Raw genomic sequence first — 16,344 nt, 5'->3', positions numbered from 1 at the left:
TGTAAAAGAAAACATGAAACTGCCATCTGTATAGAGATAAGTGCCAATAGCTGTTCCATGGTGTCATTTGTCATGGTATGGTTAAAGCTATATTGCATGTTCAGCAAGGTAGATCAAGCTCAACAAATCAAAAATAACTGACATGTTTTCTTATGCTAAAGAGGGAAAATACCCTTTTATTAATCAAACAGGATAATGGCCCACAAATGCGACAGAGCAGACATGTTTAAGAACAAGATTGATATGAACTTTTCAGTCCTGCATCCTGCAGAAAATTTCTGGATTGAAATAAAAAAACTTGTTTTGGATGCTAACCTAAGAAATATAAAAGAGGGTTGGCAGTTGTCTCTCAATGAGGAAATCCATACATCTTAGAAGTAAAATTAAACAGCAATGGAAGTATGGAGGTTTAAAAGAATATACCAAAAAAATACAAATAATAGATTGCTCTATGTTATTAGCTACATACAGGAGATTCTAAAAAGAAATACAGACACTGTTCTAAAAACGTTTTTTCATATCTTTTTGGAATGTGCTTATTGAGCTTTTTTTTTATATTGGCTAACTTACTTTTTCAAGTAGTATTATTTTAATAACTGTATGTCCATAAACCTTTGTAATACTTCAAAAAATAACTCAATAGAAGATATTTTTTATAGGGCAGTACCACCCTGATGATTCATTACCCACCCTTCTCATTAAAAGATGACTCATGTGATCTTTATTGTGACATTGCATGACTTACAGGTCACATTCCCATAATGCATCACGGTTTTATCTCTGGACCTTTCTTTACCTTCCTGGATTTCTGTATATCTTTGTCTTTTATTGGTTTCTTTTTCTGAGAACTCCACATAGTACATGGTAATAGCAAAATGGTAGAGTGAAACAAGTAAAGTAAGATTTACACAAAGAACAAATAAGCCCATTTAATAAAGATGAAAGATTCAGATAGCTCCTCAAATAGGAAAGCGTTGTGAAAATGTTAGCGTGAGAGTGAGAAGCTAAAGAGAGAACGAAAATGACAGGGGCCATGAGAAAGAGAAGACAACAGGACAGAAGAGATGAGACACAAAAAAAAGTGTTCGGCCCAGGAACAGAGGCGTTGTGTTTGGTGGGAAAGGTCGTATATTGTTCTGTGGTGCTGCACTGCATTAATTACAGGATAAGCAATGATAAGCTCTGCTGAAACGCTATGTATAGTCAGACAGAGAGACAGCCAGACAGATAGCTGTGAGAGCAACCGGATGCCAACCGCCTGCTCAAAGTTTTCACCATAGAGCTGCTATCTAAGTGATTTTATGTCTTTGTTTTCAGAATTTTGCGTGAAAGCGTTGATTAGAGGCTACATAAGCAACGTAAAATTTCTTGACTTTAGCCTCTTTTGGGTTTTTGAAGTAAAAGTCTCAGACATAATATCAGGGTGCAGATCTGGGGACCTTCATAAATTATACAAAACATTTTTAACTGAGTTTTATGATAATAATTGATGATGCATACATTTCCACACCTAATACAGTGGGGTATTTAAAAAAAGGAGTAATTTTTAAACGGAAAATATAGTGTTTCAGAAAAAAAATATCTATGAACATTTGTGAAAGCATGAAAAGCAAGAGCTGTTCATATTCTTTTGTTTCTAAACCGGATGCCGAAAACAGTCTCAGTTTTAAGGTGTCACTAAAACAGTAGCTGTTTTTAGTGACTCCTTTGTGCTGGGGGTTAGTGACTAGTAACCCCCGGCATGATCATACAACAGGGCTAAAAATTACCAGGAGAGGAGGGAAAAGGAAAGCAAAAAGACTTAAGCCCGAGCCACAGAAATCAGCATTTTGTGTGACTGGAAGAAAAACATACTTTAGAGCATATAGACTGCACCAGTTAAAAAATGATAAACTTAATCATCTTGAATGGGCTTCCTTCTTTCCCATCGCCTGGCGTGCCACAGGTTTGCCTGCTGTGTCTAAAAGTAGCTACCAGCAGCAGCCCTGACTGACACAGTTCATTGGCTAATTTGTATCATGTGTAGCCTGGTCCGCAACGCTCAAGAGGGCTTTACCATATAAGTGAAGTTTGACACTGTTGTCGGACAACATGCAGTAATTTATAAATGTTTTAAATCAGGTTGGGTCCGGATTAGCCAGCAGGTGCGTCCGGATCCTGACCCTGGTCTGCTAATCCGTGACCTCTGTTCTAGAGGTTCCTGTCTCTGTTGCTGCCCACCACCTTTATTTTATTTATTTATTTATTGGTTATTTGAAAGGGGACAATGTACATTAATCAACATTAAAACAATATAAATATACCCGAGTTAGCTAAGGAGTGCTAATTTTCATCGGTAGTCACCCAGCCAGGGATAAAAAAGGCAACCTTAAAAATAAACACAAGTATAAAATCACAAGATAAATTTACAATACCAATTAAATAAAAAACATTATAGTTAAGAAATACAATTCATCTAAAATAATTATAAATTATTTAAATACACAGAAAACCTTAGTGCCCACAAATTTGGCTCTCTACAAGCCATTTTTTTGCACTCTTTTTGAATGAAAAGAATGACAAAGAGTCTCTGATGGTTTCAAACTCTATTTTTTGAACTTCTGTGTCTGGCTGCACTTTAGGGATCTCAGAAAAAAACTGTACAATCTTGCTATTTGAACAATGTATTGTCGTAGTCTTTTTTCTTTTTTGCCTTATGTGTATGTTGACATTGACTTTTTATTTTGCTTCCTCGCACACCTGAATTTCCCTTCTAAGGTCTATGGTATTTCTATTCTATTCTATTCCAAAGGTTAAAGTTTGACCATAGCCTAAAGATATGATGCTGATCTGATGCTTTAGACTGGCAGTGAAACTAAGGGTTTCCCTTGGATAGATCGCCTGATCATCCAGTCAAAGTTTTCTAAGAAAAACCAGTTGACTCATTGACTCGAATGCGATCCCTCACACTAACTACTCCTAGTGATATTTCTTAGCAATCTAGTATGTTATCTATACCTTTTTTATTATAAGGTATAAAAAAACGAACATAGACTGTCTTTCATGTTCTTTAGATAGGTCTTTGGTCAAATTTCTTCTGATCTTGCCTTTGAGAGTGAACCTTTTAATGCATATCTGGCAGCATGAATTGTTAATATCAGTTTTATCAGTGAAGCCAAACATTGTACTTTTGTGTTCCCTCTGCCATTGTATCCCTTGTCACTATAAGCAAGCAGAGTGCTTCTTAAGTTGGATTAAAATTTACTGATGAATAGAAGTAATAGCAAAACTTTACCCACCATCTTCCCAGTGTATTTGCTTCTGAAAGAGAATAGGAGTGGAAATACAATGGAGTCACCTTGAAAGTTGAACGTGACCTTATTTGTTCTACATTATGGTTTTTCAAACCTTTCAAAGTTACCCATAAGCAAATGTTTGATAAAATAATGCCTTTAGAGCTACAGAGTATCAATTTGTTATGAAATATTTAGTGTTTTTTCTTCCAACACTGAAGAAAAACCCAGTTGCCTTCAAAGCCAAGCCGCCTCTCCCCGTCTGGGTGCCAGCCATTTAATGGCATCCCATATACCGCCCATTCTGAAGGCTGAACAAAGCCCAAGACCATTCAAGGCCAAAAAAGTTAATTTCACCCATGACTTAGACCAGAGTTAGAAAAGTTATTGCCCTTTGCAGATTGGCCGCTAAAGAGCTATGTTGTCTCGAGTTTGAGCCAAAATCATTGTATCCCTGATCAGAGAAAGTAGCCGTTTTTTTAGTGAAGGCTCTGTACGGCTAAGGTAGCTTCTTCCTGTTGGGGCATTCTTATATAGTTCATCTCTAAACTTTTTTTTTCACAGAATATGGAGGTGTAACTGTTATGAGTGCAAACGTCATGAGGATTACTCAGTGATGCATGAATCAAGTTAAATACTATCCTCGTGAGACCATCCTGATCTCGCGAGCTTTCAAGGTTTCACTCGCAGATCAGTCTGGCTACTCTCTGTTAAAGAAAATTTGGAGCCGTTCACCAAACGAACGTCCAATCAGCGTTGGCTTTGAGGCAGGTTGAGGTGTGATGCAACGAGAAGCACGACAGTTCAGTCTAAAGAACATGGCGGCTTCAGCCGATGAAACTAGCGTTAGCGTGGCTATCGAGCAAGTTTTATCGGAATTACAGAGTATTTCTTCACTGAAAGAAGAGCAAAACACTGCTCTGGAGGCTTTTCTCAGAGGAAAAGATGTTTTTGCTCTTCTCCCGACTGGTTTGTGGTTGTGTTTTCATCGTTGCTCGTTAGTACGTCATATGCTTCGTTGATCTGATTGGTTTATTTGGCCCGTCTATCACCAACATAGGCCAATCAGCTAACCAGTATTTTCGCCCCTTCCCGAAATTACTTCAACGGAAGGTTTCCAGATGGATATGCAGAGCAAATCCATCTGGCGGAGTCAGGTTAGTTAAATACCCCTTTGTGCATGATTTTGATTAAGAAAAAAAAACATCATAGCTGAAGAAAAAGAAAAATAATTTACTTTAGTTTGGAATTGAATAAAAACTGTAAAAGGGCACCAGGTCTTTCGATCGGCTTAGGACTAAATTGTAAAGGGCTTAATTTGCCTTCACCTCAACCTCAATAGCTTTCTTTGTAAGATATGCAGTACTTTCAGGCCTATAAAACATTCCTGTATATACAGTAGATGAATATCAAAACCAAGGGTCTTTAACATTTTCCAGGCCAAGGACCCCCAAACTGAGACGAGATAAAGCGGGGACCCCCTAATTATATATATTGTATGACATTGTGATAAATCAAACTGATCCTATAGTCACTCTATTACAGATGGTGACATTAACGAAAGTAATTTTGGCCTGGGATTATTAAAGTATTTCTGATTCTTATTCCTGGTTGATGGGACAGATGTTGTTAATGAAACGGTGCCCAGCTTAAAAGAGCGCCTGTGTCGCAGAATGTGTGCATCGATGACTGAAAGACATCTTCTGCCTCCATTTATCTGTTTACTACAGTGTTTTGAATTCATGTTAATGTAGATTTAAAGACATTTCTATTAGTGGAAAAAATCCAGGGGGAATATAAAAAAAAGTCTAATCAACCAAAACTTTTGTGACCCGCGAACCCCCTGTTGAAGACCCCTGATCTAAACAAACCTGTCCTCTTTACGTTCCCTTATGTTATTCTATCCATCCAATTATATGGATCTTAAGAATTTCATTCTTCTTCAACATAAAACTTTGAGTAGCGCCTTTAAACAGCCCTATATTCCTTAATTGACTCTATATCTATCTGTAATTCCTCTAGCCCATGCAGTTTTGGACAATAAAACCTCACAAAAACACGTAAAAAAGGATTCCATAATATTATGGAAAAGATTAGAGAAAATAGCCTCATTTCTTTTTGGCAAGATTTTTTCTGGATTGTACAGCCTTTGAAAATGTTTCATGAGAGTGTCAAATTTGACTGCAGCCCACCAATTATATCAAAGAGAGAATAAAAAAATTTAATGAAAGAGAAGTGGAAAAGGGTTTTTTTATGCACTGTCAGCAAGATGCAGCTTTAAACTCTGAACACATACCATCACTTTTAGAACAGATTAACTTGATGTAGCTTGATGCCTCGCTGTAAAGAAACCCAAAATGACTGACGCCAGTTTTTTTCCAATTAACACTTGATTTCATTTTGTTATTTCATAATGTCTCTTAAACCACCTCAATTGGACAACTAAATTACAAACATTTCTGTCAAGTTTGTGTTTTTTTATGCATGTCTCCAAAAATCTAAAAGATAAAATAGCTTTTTAAAGATTAACCATTAACTTTGAGGACTCCTCTCACTTCCATAAGATGAAACATGATGTAACAATTCACTGATTTTATATCATTTATTTATTTTCCTTGAATCCAGTGCTTAAAATGAGAACTATGTAAAAGCATGATTTAACACAGGATGAACCCAAGATATTTGATTGTTTAGCTCTCGTTTTCTTATATATTGAAGTAAAGGTGAAGGAGGTTGAAAAATTTAGAGTAAATTATGTTTGATACAGAATAAATGTAAGTTAAAAATCTGTCGATTTTCCTATTCAATATATTTTAAAAGAACATGTTTATCTCAAAATAGCTGCTATGTAGAGACTTTTAGTCTGTCTATGCAGCAATGTAGAGAAAAGTTGCACTTTCCAGCATTTCAGTGATGCCTGCTTGTATCACTTACAAAAAAAGGATCCCCTTTATGATGAATCCTTTTTAATGTGGTGTTCAGAAAGGTTCAAATATCCTGTATCCAAAACAGAGAGGCGATACAATCTAGTCATTTGTGCAAACTCTGTGTGTGTGTGAGTTCATGAGTGATAAAGGTGGGGGATTCCCGCTGACCCATGTTAACGGTGTGTATGTGTGTGTCTCCCATCCATCATCACACACATTTCCCTCCTTCACCGTGTTCAAAAATAGAAAGTTGTGTGAACATGACCTCTCCCACACATAAACACACTGCCTGTGCGCAAACACACTGACACACTAGCAAACTCGCCCATTACAACCTTTGTCTCCTGGCCTGTTGTCTAAAATGATGTTGATTGTTTGTATTTGTTTGTTATGGGTGTAGTGTGTATGTGTGAGGGAGTGTATGGGTTTACGTTTGGGTGTTCTTGAATTATCAGAAGATGTAAGGAAATATGCGCCCCTCATCATGTCTTTTCCCTGTATTTGCTGCCTCTCTCTCTTTTCTGTTTCGCCACAAAGTCTGCAGCCACTGCCAAATTTCCTCTGTGGCAAAGGTGTGGTACTATGGCACTGTCTCACAGACACATTCCACTTGTTAAGCAACGGAAATTGTTGGAAAGGGACATTAATAAAGCCTGACATAAAACATAGAAGAAAAAGATGAAGTTCACAACTGAATCAAAGAATATTATTCGTTCTCTAAATTGGATCAGTATTATATTTATAAATTCATTCCTCTTTGAACATACAGCAGGGTACAATGTGTGAATTTCAGAACAGCAATTGCAGTTGAATTCAGTGATGTCATGTCATGTATTCTGGTGAACCAGCTGAGGAATGTGAGTTGCTGCCACCTTTTTACATGTTTTGCTTATAATTGCCAGGTGTTCTTAATGGCAAAAGTTGGCAAAACTAAGAGAGTCATGACTATATGGGGCAATTACAGAAGACATGGAGCTAGGCATGGCTGATGATGATAAGAATGGGCATATTTATATATATGGACAGACCTTATCCTTGGGTCGTGATGGTGGAAGATGAAGAAAGAAGGTAACTGGATAGAGTCAAAGGTAGAGGTGGTGAAGGGGGATGGGTTACAGATTTCAGATGCACAGTAGCTTGACCGTGCTTACCATGGACTGTGTCATCATATAGGAAGAGCTTCTACAGAGCGTTGCAAAAGTGTTTGCCCCCCTTTAACTTTTCAAACTTTTACCACATTTAAGGCTTCAGACATAAAGATTATTCAACTGCAATTATTTGTGAAGAATCAACAATTGGGACACAATCATAAAGTGAGACGAAATTAATTTAATATTTTTTTTATTTCTTTAGCAAATAAAAAACTGAAAAATTGTGTGTCCAAAATTATTCAGCCCCCTTGAGTTAAAAGTAATAATAGTTCCATAAACTTTGTTTTTCCATATTTTGTTGTGATTACAGCTGCAAGTGGCTTGGGGTATGTTTCTATCAGTTTTGCTGTCTGTGCCAAACGAATAGATGTCGTGAGACTGAAATTTTTGCCCATTCGTCCTGCAAAACAGCTCGAGCTCAGTGAGGTTGGATGCCAATAATTTGTGACCAGCAGTTTTTAGTTCTTTCCATTCGATTCAGGCCTGACTTTGACTTGGCCATTTTAACACCTGGATATGTTTATTTGTGAACCATTCCATTGTAGATTTTGGATCATTGTCACATTGAAAGATAAATCTCCATCCCAGTCTCAGGTCTTTTGCAAACTCCAACAGCTCCATCCATCTTCCTATCAATTTTAACCATCATCCCTGTCCCTACTAAAGAAAGACAGGCCCAAACCACGATGCTTCCACCAACATGTTGGACAATGGGGCTGGGAGACAATATGTGTTGTTTACACCAAATATAAGGTTTTCCTTCTTTCAAATGTTTGGTGCGTCTCCCAAACTTTAAAAGAAATGGCTTTCTTCCATAAAGGCTAGATTTGTGCAGTATAGGAGTGATTGTTGTTCAATGGACAGAGTTTCCCCACCTCAGCTGTAGATCATCCAGAGTGATCATGGGCCTCTTGGCTGCATTTCTGACCAGTCTTCTCCTTGTTTGAGCCGAAAGTTTCGAGGGACCATCATATCACTATTTGCAGCATTTTTCCTATGAATGTTTTTGGTGTGCTACTCTCAGTTTTGTGTTTGCTAGTCCAACTTTGTGTTTTCTAGCCTAACATTAATGGTTTCTTAAAATTTTTTTTACCTTTTTTGACCTTTTGAATTTGTTGGGAAAGTATCCCTTGCACACCATATTATTGACTGCTGCAGAGGCATGGAGAGTAGAAGAAGATTGGCAGAGGGAGACTAGTTGGCGATGTTAAGTTGCAGGTGAGCCTTCATATACCATTTTCCCACTGGCCAAAAAAACAGAAAAATCGGCTTTTAGTGGGCATTGGAAAGGGTCACTTATGTGTGTCTACCTGGGTCAAAGGACTCGGCAAGAGACATGCTGTGGGAACATCAGAACTGAGTGGACCCGCTAATTTACAGTACATGATACCATTGAACACAACGAACGGATGTCAACACTCTGCGTCATTCGTGTCTGATCTAACAAGCCAAAACAACTCTGTTTACATTCTATATACATGGTGCATCGCTGATGGGAGAGATTCGGACAGATAAAACCCCGAAACAAAAAGGCACACTTACTATGCCCTGGCTTCCTTACTTGTTGTTTTCCATTGTTTACTTTCCTGATTTCTGTTGCACTGGTTACACTATCAGTGCTAACACAGCGTGATGGTGTCACCAGAAACACAGCTGTGGGGGGACACAGGCCACGCAGCTTGCCAGCGGGGGGTTAGACCCCCGATGAGAATGGAGCCAAAAAGCTGATTGTTAGCGGGTTGACCTATGTTTGAAAAACACGCTTTAATGCACAATTTTTAGCTGAAAAGAGGCTACAGGGTCTTCCAGACTGAAAATAGAATTAAACTGTATTTAGATTCCACATAGCTATTTTGTCTTATTCGAAAAGATTTCCTGTAATTACTCAAGTTATCTTTCTGCGAATATAAAATTAGTTTCATAATTCAAACATTTAAGAGTGACTCTTTAATGGGGCAAACACTTTTTTTCTGAGTACTGTAAATACAACAAAAGGGAGTCTGGTAAAACCTGATTCACATTTAATCTTTGTGGCTCACAGGAAGTCGGACAAGGATGGAAACGCAAAGAGAAGCCAAAGGTTTGATACTGAAAGTGTCCCACCTACAAATACTTACAGTAACTCACAGCATAGACTCTGATGCTTTGCCTGTACACACACACAGATACACACACAAAGTTATGACAGCAGGCCTGAGACGACAACGTGGGAGTAGTTCCTGGTTGGTCAAGCAGGAGGTTCTGAGACGCCACTGGAGTCTCCTATGGAGCTGGGCGTGGGGAGGGAAATGTGTGTCATTGTTTGTGTGTGTGTGCATTTGTTTTTAGGAGTTATGCTGTACGAGTGAAGGTTTTTTTTTTTTTATAGTTTTATAGAGAAAATATATAAACAAATTCATGTTTTAAGTAGAATATTCTCAAACAGTCCTAACTAATGCTTTGTTCTGTTTCTATTGTGCATGACTCTGACCACCACCGTTTCTGTGTGTGAACAGTAGTTGTCGTTAACATGCTATCCATGAATTTCAAATGTCTGTTTGCACACACAGTTGTTATAAAAATTAAAATACATTTCAATGATACTGAAAATCGATAAATGGAATGTTGAATAACAACCTGTAGCAACTTAGCCTTAGAACTATAAAAAAAATGCATTAATGACAGCTGTAGGGTCTACTGTCAGAGAACATAATGTCCCAAGCGTCATCATTACCATCACCCTAAACACCCCCACACACAACGCCACCTCCAGGTCCCCCATTTTCTCAGTGAGTTGTTGTTAATCTCTGCCACTAATCATTCTGGTTGGGTCTGCGGCCGGCTGTGTGACCACTGTCCTTCCCTCAAATACACATACTCACCCACATTTTCGGCTCTAGTAACACAGATACAGCATATTTACATGCCATCTCTAAATGTATCATTGTGTTTTTGCCTGTCATTTGCTGGCAGGGTTAATTATAAATGTGACATCTGCTTGTTTTATGCCGTACATCAGAAGATGTTAGTGTTTTTATGTGTGTGTGTATGTTGGGATGAGGGTGTGCTTGTGTGTGAGAGAAAAAGAGACGCTCTGGTCTCAGTTGGGTAAAAACAATGGAACCTCGCCGATTACATCTCCCTGAACAGGCGGACAGGGAGTGTGTGTCCTTGTTTCTGTGTGTGTGTAGTTCCAAAGGGGAGGAAAGGGTGGCCGTTGAGAAGGAAAAAGGGGGAGGCAAAGTTACAAACACCCCCTTAACTATGTCTTGGACACAGACTAATTTCTTTGCCTTGCAGCCCTCTGGCATCTCATTGGTTAAGGTCCCAGCTATATATTTATCTGATTGGTCAGGGCGGGGTATATATACACAGCGTGGGTCGGTTAAATCTAGCCACAAGTTTCAAAACTTTCAAACATAGTAGAGACACGGAGAGACGAATTGTCGGACGGCCTCGCTGACTGAGTGAAATCAACTGCTGAACCGCAAAATCCAAACAAGAGCTGTTGTCTTTTGGAAAAAAAAGAAAGTGGACAAAAGAGGCAGAGTCACTGTGGATTTTTTTTTCTTCAGAGGGAATATTCTACACCACAACTTGTTTGTTTTTGTCTTTCCCTCTTTCCCCCTCTCCTCTCAGATCTAAATGCTTTATTTTAGGATTTGTGCACAAAATTCATCAAATTCCTATTTTTATTCTTCAATTTTTTGCCATCTGAAACATTTTGAAATTTTCAAACAAACGAAAGCAGAAATTTGCTGGACATAAAGTTAGGGCTGCAATAGGATGAATTTAACTGAGCCCAACCTGCCTAGAGAGACTTCTCTGCATCCCAGCCAAATGTCATTTGGAGGACGCTGGACATCAGAGACCCCAAGTCCTGCTTCAGATCTTGAAATGGAATTTGAAGAGAGCCTCTCGGCAGACTGCAGCTCTCCCGATGCCCCTGGAGAGGTGCGGAGATCCGAACCAAGGATGACTCTGACAGCCAGTTCAAGGGGACAAAGCCCTGATTTGACCCAGGGAGGAGGTGTGTCAGCTGGGGTTGGTGATGAAAAAGCCTCAGGGGCCGAGCAGAGGATCCGCAGACCGATGAATGCCTTCATGGTTTGGGCTAAAGATGAGAGAAAGCGACTGGCCCTGCAGAACCCTGACCTTCACAACGCTGTGCTCAGCAAAATGCTTGGTAAGACAAGCAGGAGACTTAGCTTTTATGAGCGAAGCATCTGAATGCATTCTTTTTAAGTCTGTGCCTTATCAATGTTTATTCAAAACCCATATTCATGGTTAAACCTATCAATGGCTCATTTGTTCCTCACACTTTAATAATGAATTCCTCTTTGCTTAAATCTGCATAACAAACTGTGATTTTAGGAATATGAAAATAAAGATTGAGGATCTGAAATCAGCTCAATATTAAACATGCACCATTAAGGGTTATTTACTTTTTACCCTCTTGGTATTTCTTCAATATCTCACCTAACAATTTTGACCAAATTACCAGAAATAAACCAAATAAATGAGTAAATATGTGCTACAGTTTCTTTGACACAGGTGAGAGTTTGAAATCTAAAGGAAAACTATTGAATTACATCATAATCTCCATTTATGCAACAAAAGCATAATCAAAACTTTATCTAATTTCCATTGAGCTCAAGAGCAGTGTATCAAAGTATATTCTGTTGACTGATGCATTTAGTGAATAAAAGTGTCCTTCTTCATAATGCATTTGATGAATCAAAAATTTAATTAGATTTTTCAGATTTCACATTAATTTGTCAAAAATCAAAGCTGATTGGAGGGAAATTGTCCATTGTAAATATCAGTGTAACTGATTCCTGCCTCTATAGTAGCCTACCGATCATTTCATTTTAGTTAGAATTTTTACACTGATAGAGTAATTTGTGCATCTCTTTTTTTTATTTGCTGGCTCTGTCATTGCTTAAAAAAGTTAGCATATAATATTTAAAAAAAAAAAAACTTAGTGAAAATTGACAGTTATTTCACTCATTTTTTAGTATGCTGACTATAATTCTGCATACTCACAATCTAACTAAGCAATGCAAGGGATAAAAAAAAGAACATAATTTCTGTTTAAACTAACACTTTTAAATTACCCAGAAAGTGAAGACTTGCAATGAAATGCAACAGCAATAAGTAATAAAATCAAATTATAAAGATATAATTTTTATTGTAGTTTTCAGTTGTACGTTAAACTTTGATTTGTAAACCTTGGGGTTGCTCAGTGCAGTTCCACTGTACAGCTGGAGTTCATCTGCAGCTTGAAATGTTCAAAGTCCCCCAAATCCAAACCGCAAGTTTCTGGAAAAAAGTTTGTTTTGCAGATCTGGAAGCAGTCAGCATGTACAACCACAAGACAAACTGTAAATATGTAACTTAATGCAGAGTGTAAATTCATCAGGTTCAATTCTTCAATATTTTGATAGACATAGAAAAGATGACGATGCACTTAAACAGCTTGAAAATATAAAGAATTTAAAAAGTACTTACATAAAGACATCTGTTGATGTCTGAATTTAATTTAAAGTTTGTCAGGGTTTTTTTTTAATGCAAGGAGTTAATTTCTCCATTGTGAGATCAATAAAGTTACATTTCTTTCTTTCTTTTTTCTCTTCAATTTCTAAATCTGATCACATAAAATTGCTTTTAGAGTATTTGTTTACAATAGAAGTATAGAATTCAATGCATTGTTATTTACATAAATGAACATTTTCAAAAAAGATGAAACTACAATGCATGACATTGTTATAGGTTTTAAAGAAAAAGAAGATTTAAGGTTCAATGGCGTGAAATGCGAAACGGTCTTACCTGATCATTTTGATATATTATTTAGGAATTAAAAATTGGTTAATACTTTTATTTCTGTCTCATTCATATTACATTATTCCTTGACCACATCTTTCAGGTCAGTCTTGGAAGGCCCTGAGCTCTACAGACAAGCGACCATTTGTAGAAGAAGCTGAACGTCTCCGTGTTCAACATCTCCAGGATCACCCAAACTATAAGTACAGACCACGGCGTAAAAAGACCACTAAGAAACTGAAGCGAGTTGAACCTGGGCTCTTGCTGCACAGCTTAGCTCAAGGTGGGGCCCCTGGCCTTGGGTTGGGTTCCTGCATCGGTCCTTTGGCTGCTGAAACTGTATCTGGTGCATCTGCTTATGTGCACCCGGCCCACACTTCCCACCACCATCACTCACACCAGCTGCTGCCATCTTTGGGGCACTTCAGAGACCTTTCCACCCCAGGACACGCAGAGCTGGAGAGTTACGGCTTACCCACCCCAGAGATGTCTCCATTGGATGTTCTGGAAGATGGAGCCGGGGAATCTGTGTTTTTCCCCCAGCACATGCAAGACGAGGCAGGGATGGGGGGTTGGAGTGGTTACCACCGGCTTCATCATCACAACCCACATTACAGCCAGCACTATAACAACCACAGTCACCATAACTCCATCAGTGTTAGTGCCAGTTTAAACAGCGGGTTGAATGTGAGTCTTAGTCCAAACAGAACTTCCAGACTTGATTCTAGAATAAGCTCTGCTGAATTAAATCTGACCTCAAGCATTAGCTCTGTCAGCTCTAAGATAACGCCTGCTCATGCTTTCAGTCATCAAGTCACCTTAAGGACTCCTGTGAAATGTCCCCCAACTTTAAATGCTTCCTCAACCCCTGTATCTTATCCTCGTCCTTCCTTTAGCCTCCCTGAGCCAGTAAAATGCCAGCAAACAACTCTAAGCACAGCTCCTGCTGGCTACCTGAACCAAATGTATGCTAGCTCTACCTCTAATACTACACATTTCACTCCCTCACATCTGGGACAGCTTTCCCCCCCTCCTGAAACTTCTTCCCCATCCTGCTCCTCCTCCTGCATCCTCCCTGCATCCACATTTGGTCGTCCTGCACACTCAGACCACCCCAATCTGGAGACGAGTGGCCAGATTGGGTCTTCCTCTGCTGAGTTTTGGTCTGAGGTGGACAGGCATGAATTTGACCAGTATGTCAATATGGGACGGAATCGAGAGGAGTCCTATGGACTTGTTGGAGGGTGTGGAGGTGGGTTAAAGGTTCTGGGTGGGTGTAATAACACTGTTGGAGGCAGTAACAGTATTGTTAGCAGTGTTATCAATAGGGATGCCAGCAGTATTATGAGTGGTAATGGTGGCTGTGATGATGGGAGCAGCCCTCTGATATCTGCTCTGTCTGACGCTAGCAGTGCTGTTTATTACAGTGCCTGTATAACTGGATGAATACAGGATCTCATAGCCTACATAGCGTTTACTCTAAATGTTTCTCTGTTGGATTCATCTAAAACAATTTTGACATTATAGGGTTTAATTTCTATATTATTACCATTAGTTTTTATCTTTTTAAATGTGAAAAAATCTTGTTTGACCTTGGGTTTTGGCCCTTTATCAGACAGAAGGCCAAATTATATTAAATATTCTGACTTCTTTTTTTATTTCGAGATTATTTATAAAGTTTTCATTGTAAAGACCGGATCAGACATCAAAGACAGATAATGCTGAAAGATTTAATCAACATTAAAAGACTATTCGCTACATACAAAGACTGTATTTTTTCCTTGTTTGTTTTTTTTGGTTTTTGGTAGTCTAACTTTAGGCAGAAAACAGAATCTGATCATTTAGATGTTATATATTCTGCAATTAGACACATTAACGACCAACAGCTGTTACATCTCTCTATATCCTTGTGGTCAAAATGTCGTTTATAATCTGTCATAATTGGAAAAAAAAAGAAATATTCATAGAAAAAAATAACATTTGAATCTGAAACCTCATGCCTTTTGAGTGAAACACAGCTTTCTTATCAACTTTGCTGTGAGTTCAATCTTTTTAAGTAAATTCCAGTGTCATAAGGCTGGTAATACTAGTAATTATTTGATGACTAATCCTACCATGTCTATTTCAATATACATATCCCCAGAATGTAAGTTTAAATTTCAGAGTTTTTCACAGCCCAACATGTGAAAGGGTGAAAAATCCACTCTGCAGGGGGGACTCTATCCAGTCTCCTCATATGTCTTAGAAATACTGTCAGAAAAGCCTGGCCACTAACCCAGAACAGACCGCTAAAGTCTCCCACAAACTTTCAGGATGTTTTACAAGTCGGGGTGGGTTTTCTTTCCCCATGTGATCCATCCCATTCCCATTTTAGGCTTAGTTCATATAAGAGTTTTGTGTCAAACGTTAAATAAGAGGGTTTTGAAAATGAAAACATTTCTTTTTTCTGTCCATAAATAGATATCTTGTGATGATGATTTCAAGACTGGCTTATCTGATGACAGATCCTCTTAGATTATGTTTTATGACCAAAAAACACATTTCCAAAGTTATGTGTGCAAATGATAAAATCTCAGGATCTAAAGTAATTCATAGCCTATTTTGGTAACTTGTTTGAATCCCTGCAACCAGATATGGGCATACTGTACATCAAATGTGTATTTCTTTTAGAAATTTTGGTTTTATGTAGTCATTACTGTATATATTGATTCAGTGCTTTTTGTGAAAGAGAGATTTAAACTATGAACTGTTCTCTTTGCACTGCATTTAATGTAACAGCTGTATAGAAGATATAACACTTTTTTCAATCTAAAATGTTGAAATATGTTTTTGTATAGAAGGAAAGTGATTTTTCTTATTTTTCTGATAAGAAGGTTATTTGACACGATTTTCCAGCTATCTTGCTGGAAGTGTTTTTTTATATTTTGTGTTGGTGTGTTGGTGCTAGCTAGCCTTGTTTGGCTAACGGACAAAAACTGGAGTAATGTTTGCAAACATCTGCTTTAATTTCCAACGTTAACTTTAAGTATTCAAAATTGTTCCAAAAATCAACAAATTTCAGCTGCCCTTTGATCTTTTCTTATGTTTCTAATAAAACAGGTCATGAGAAGTATCACACTTAAGCTAGGCTAATTGGTAACCTCACTCTAAGTTTGCAATTAAGGAAATTGTTTTCGAAAGAAAATCATACTC

The 16,344-nt window shown here is 38.1% G+C and overlaps 1 protein-coding gene across 1 annotated transcript; it reads left to right on the top strand.

Moving 5' to 3' along the window:
- The first annotated feature begins 10,703 nt into the window (after nt 1-10,703).
- On the top strand, nt 10,704-15,110 carry sox18 (SRY-box transcription factor 18). Its single transcript, XM_038309457.1, has 2 exons — nt 10,704-11,515; nt 13,256-15,110. Exons 1-2 carry the CDS (start codon nt 11,116-11,118, stop codon nt 14,596-14,598), a joined length of 1,743 nt encoding a protein of 580 aa, XP_038165385.1. The 5' UTR covers nt 10,704-11,115; the 3' UTR covers nt 14,599-15,110.
- The last annotated feature ends 1,234 nt before the right edge of the window (nt 15,111-16,344 follow it).

Source organism: Cyprinodon tularosa, unplaced genomic scaffold (assembly GCF_016077235.1).
Source record: "Cyprinodon tularosa strain WSP-4 unplaced genomic scaffold, ASM1607723v1 ctg66, whole genome shotgun sequence".
Lineage (NCBI taxonomy): Eukaryota > Metazoa > Chordata > Actinopteri > Cyprinodontiformes > Cyprinodontidae > Cyprinodon > Cyprinodon tularosa.
Note: the sequence above shows the minus strand (reverse complement) of the source record. Positions and strands in the feature narration are given on the sequence as shown.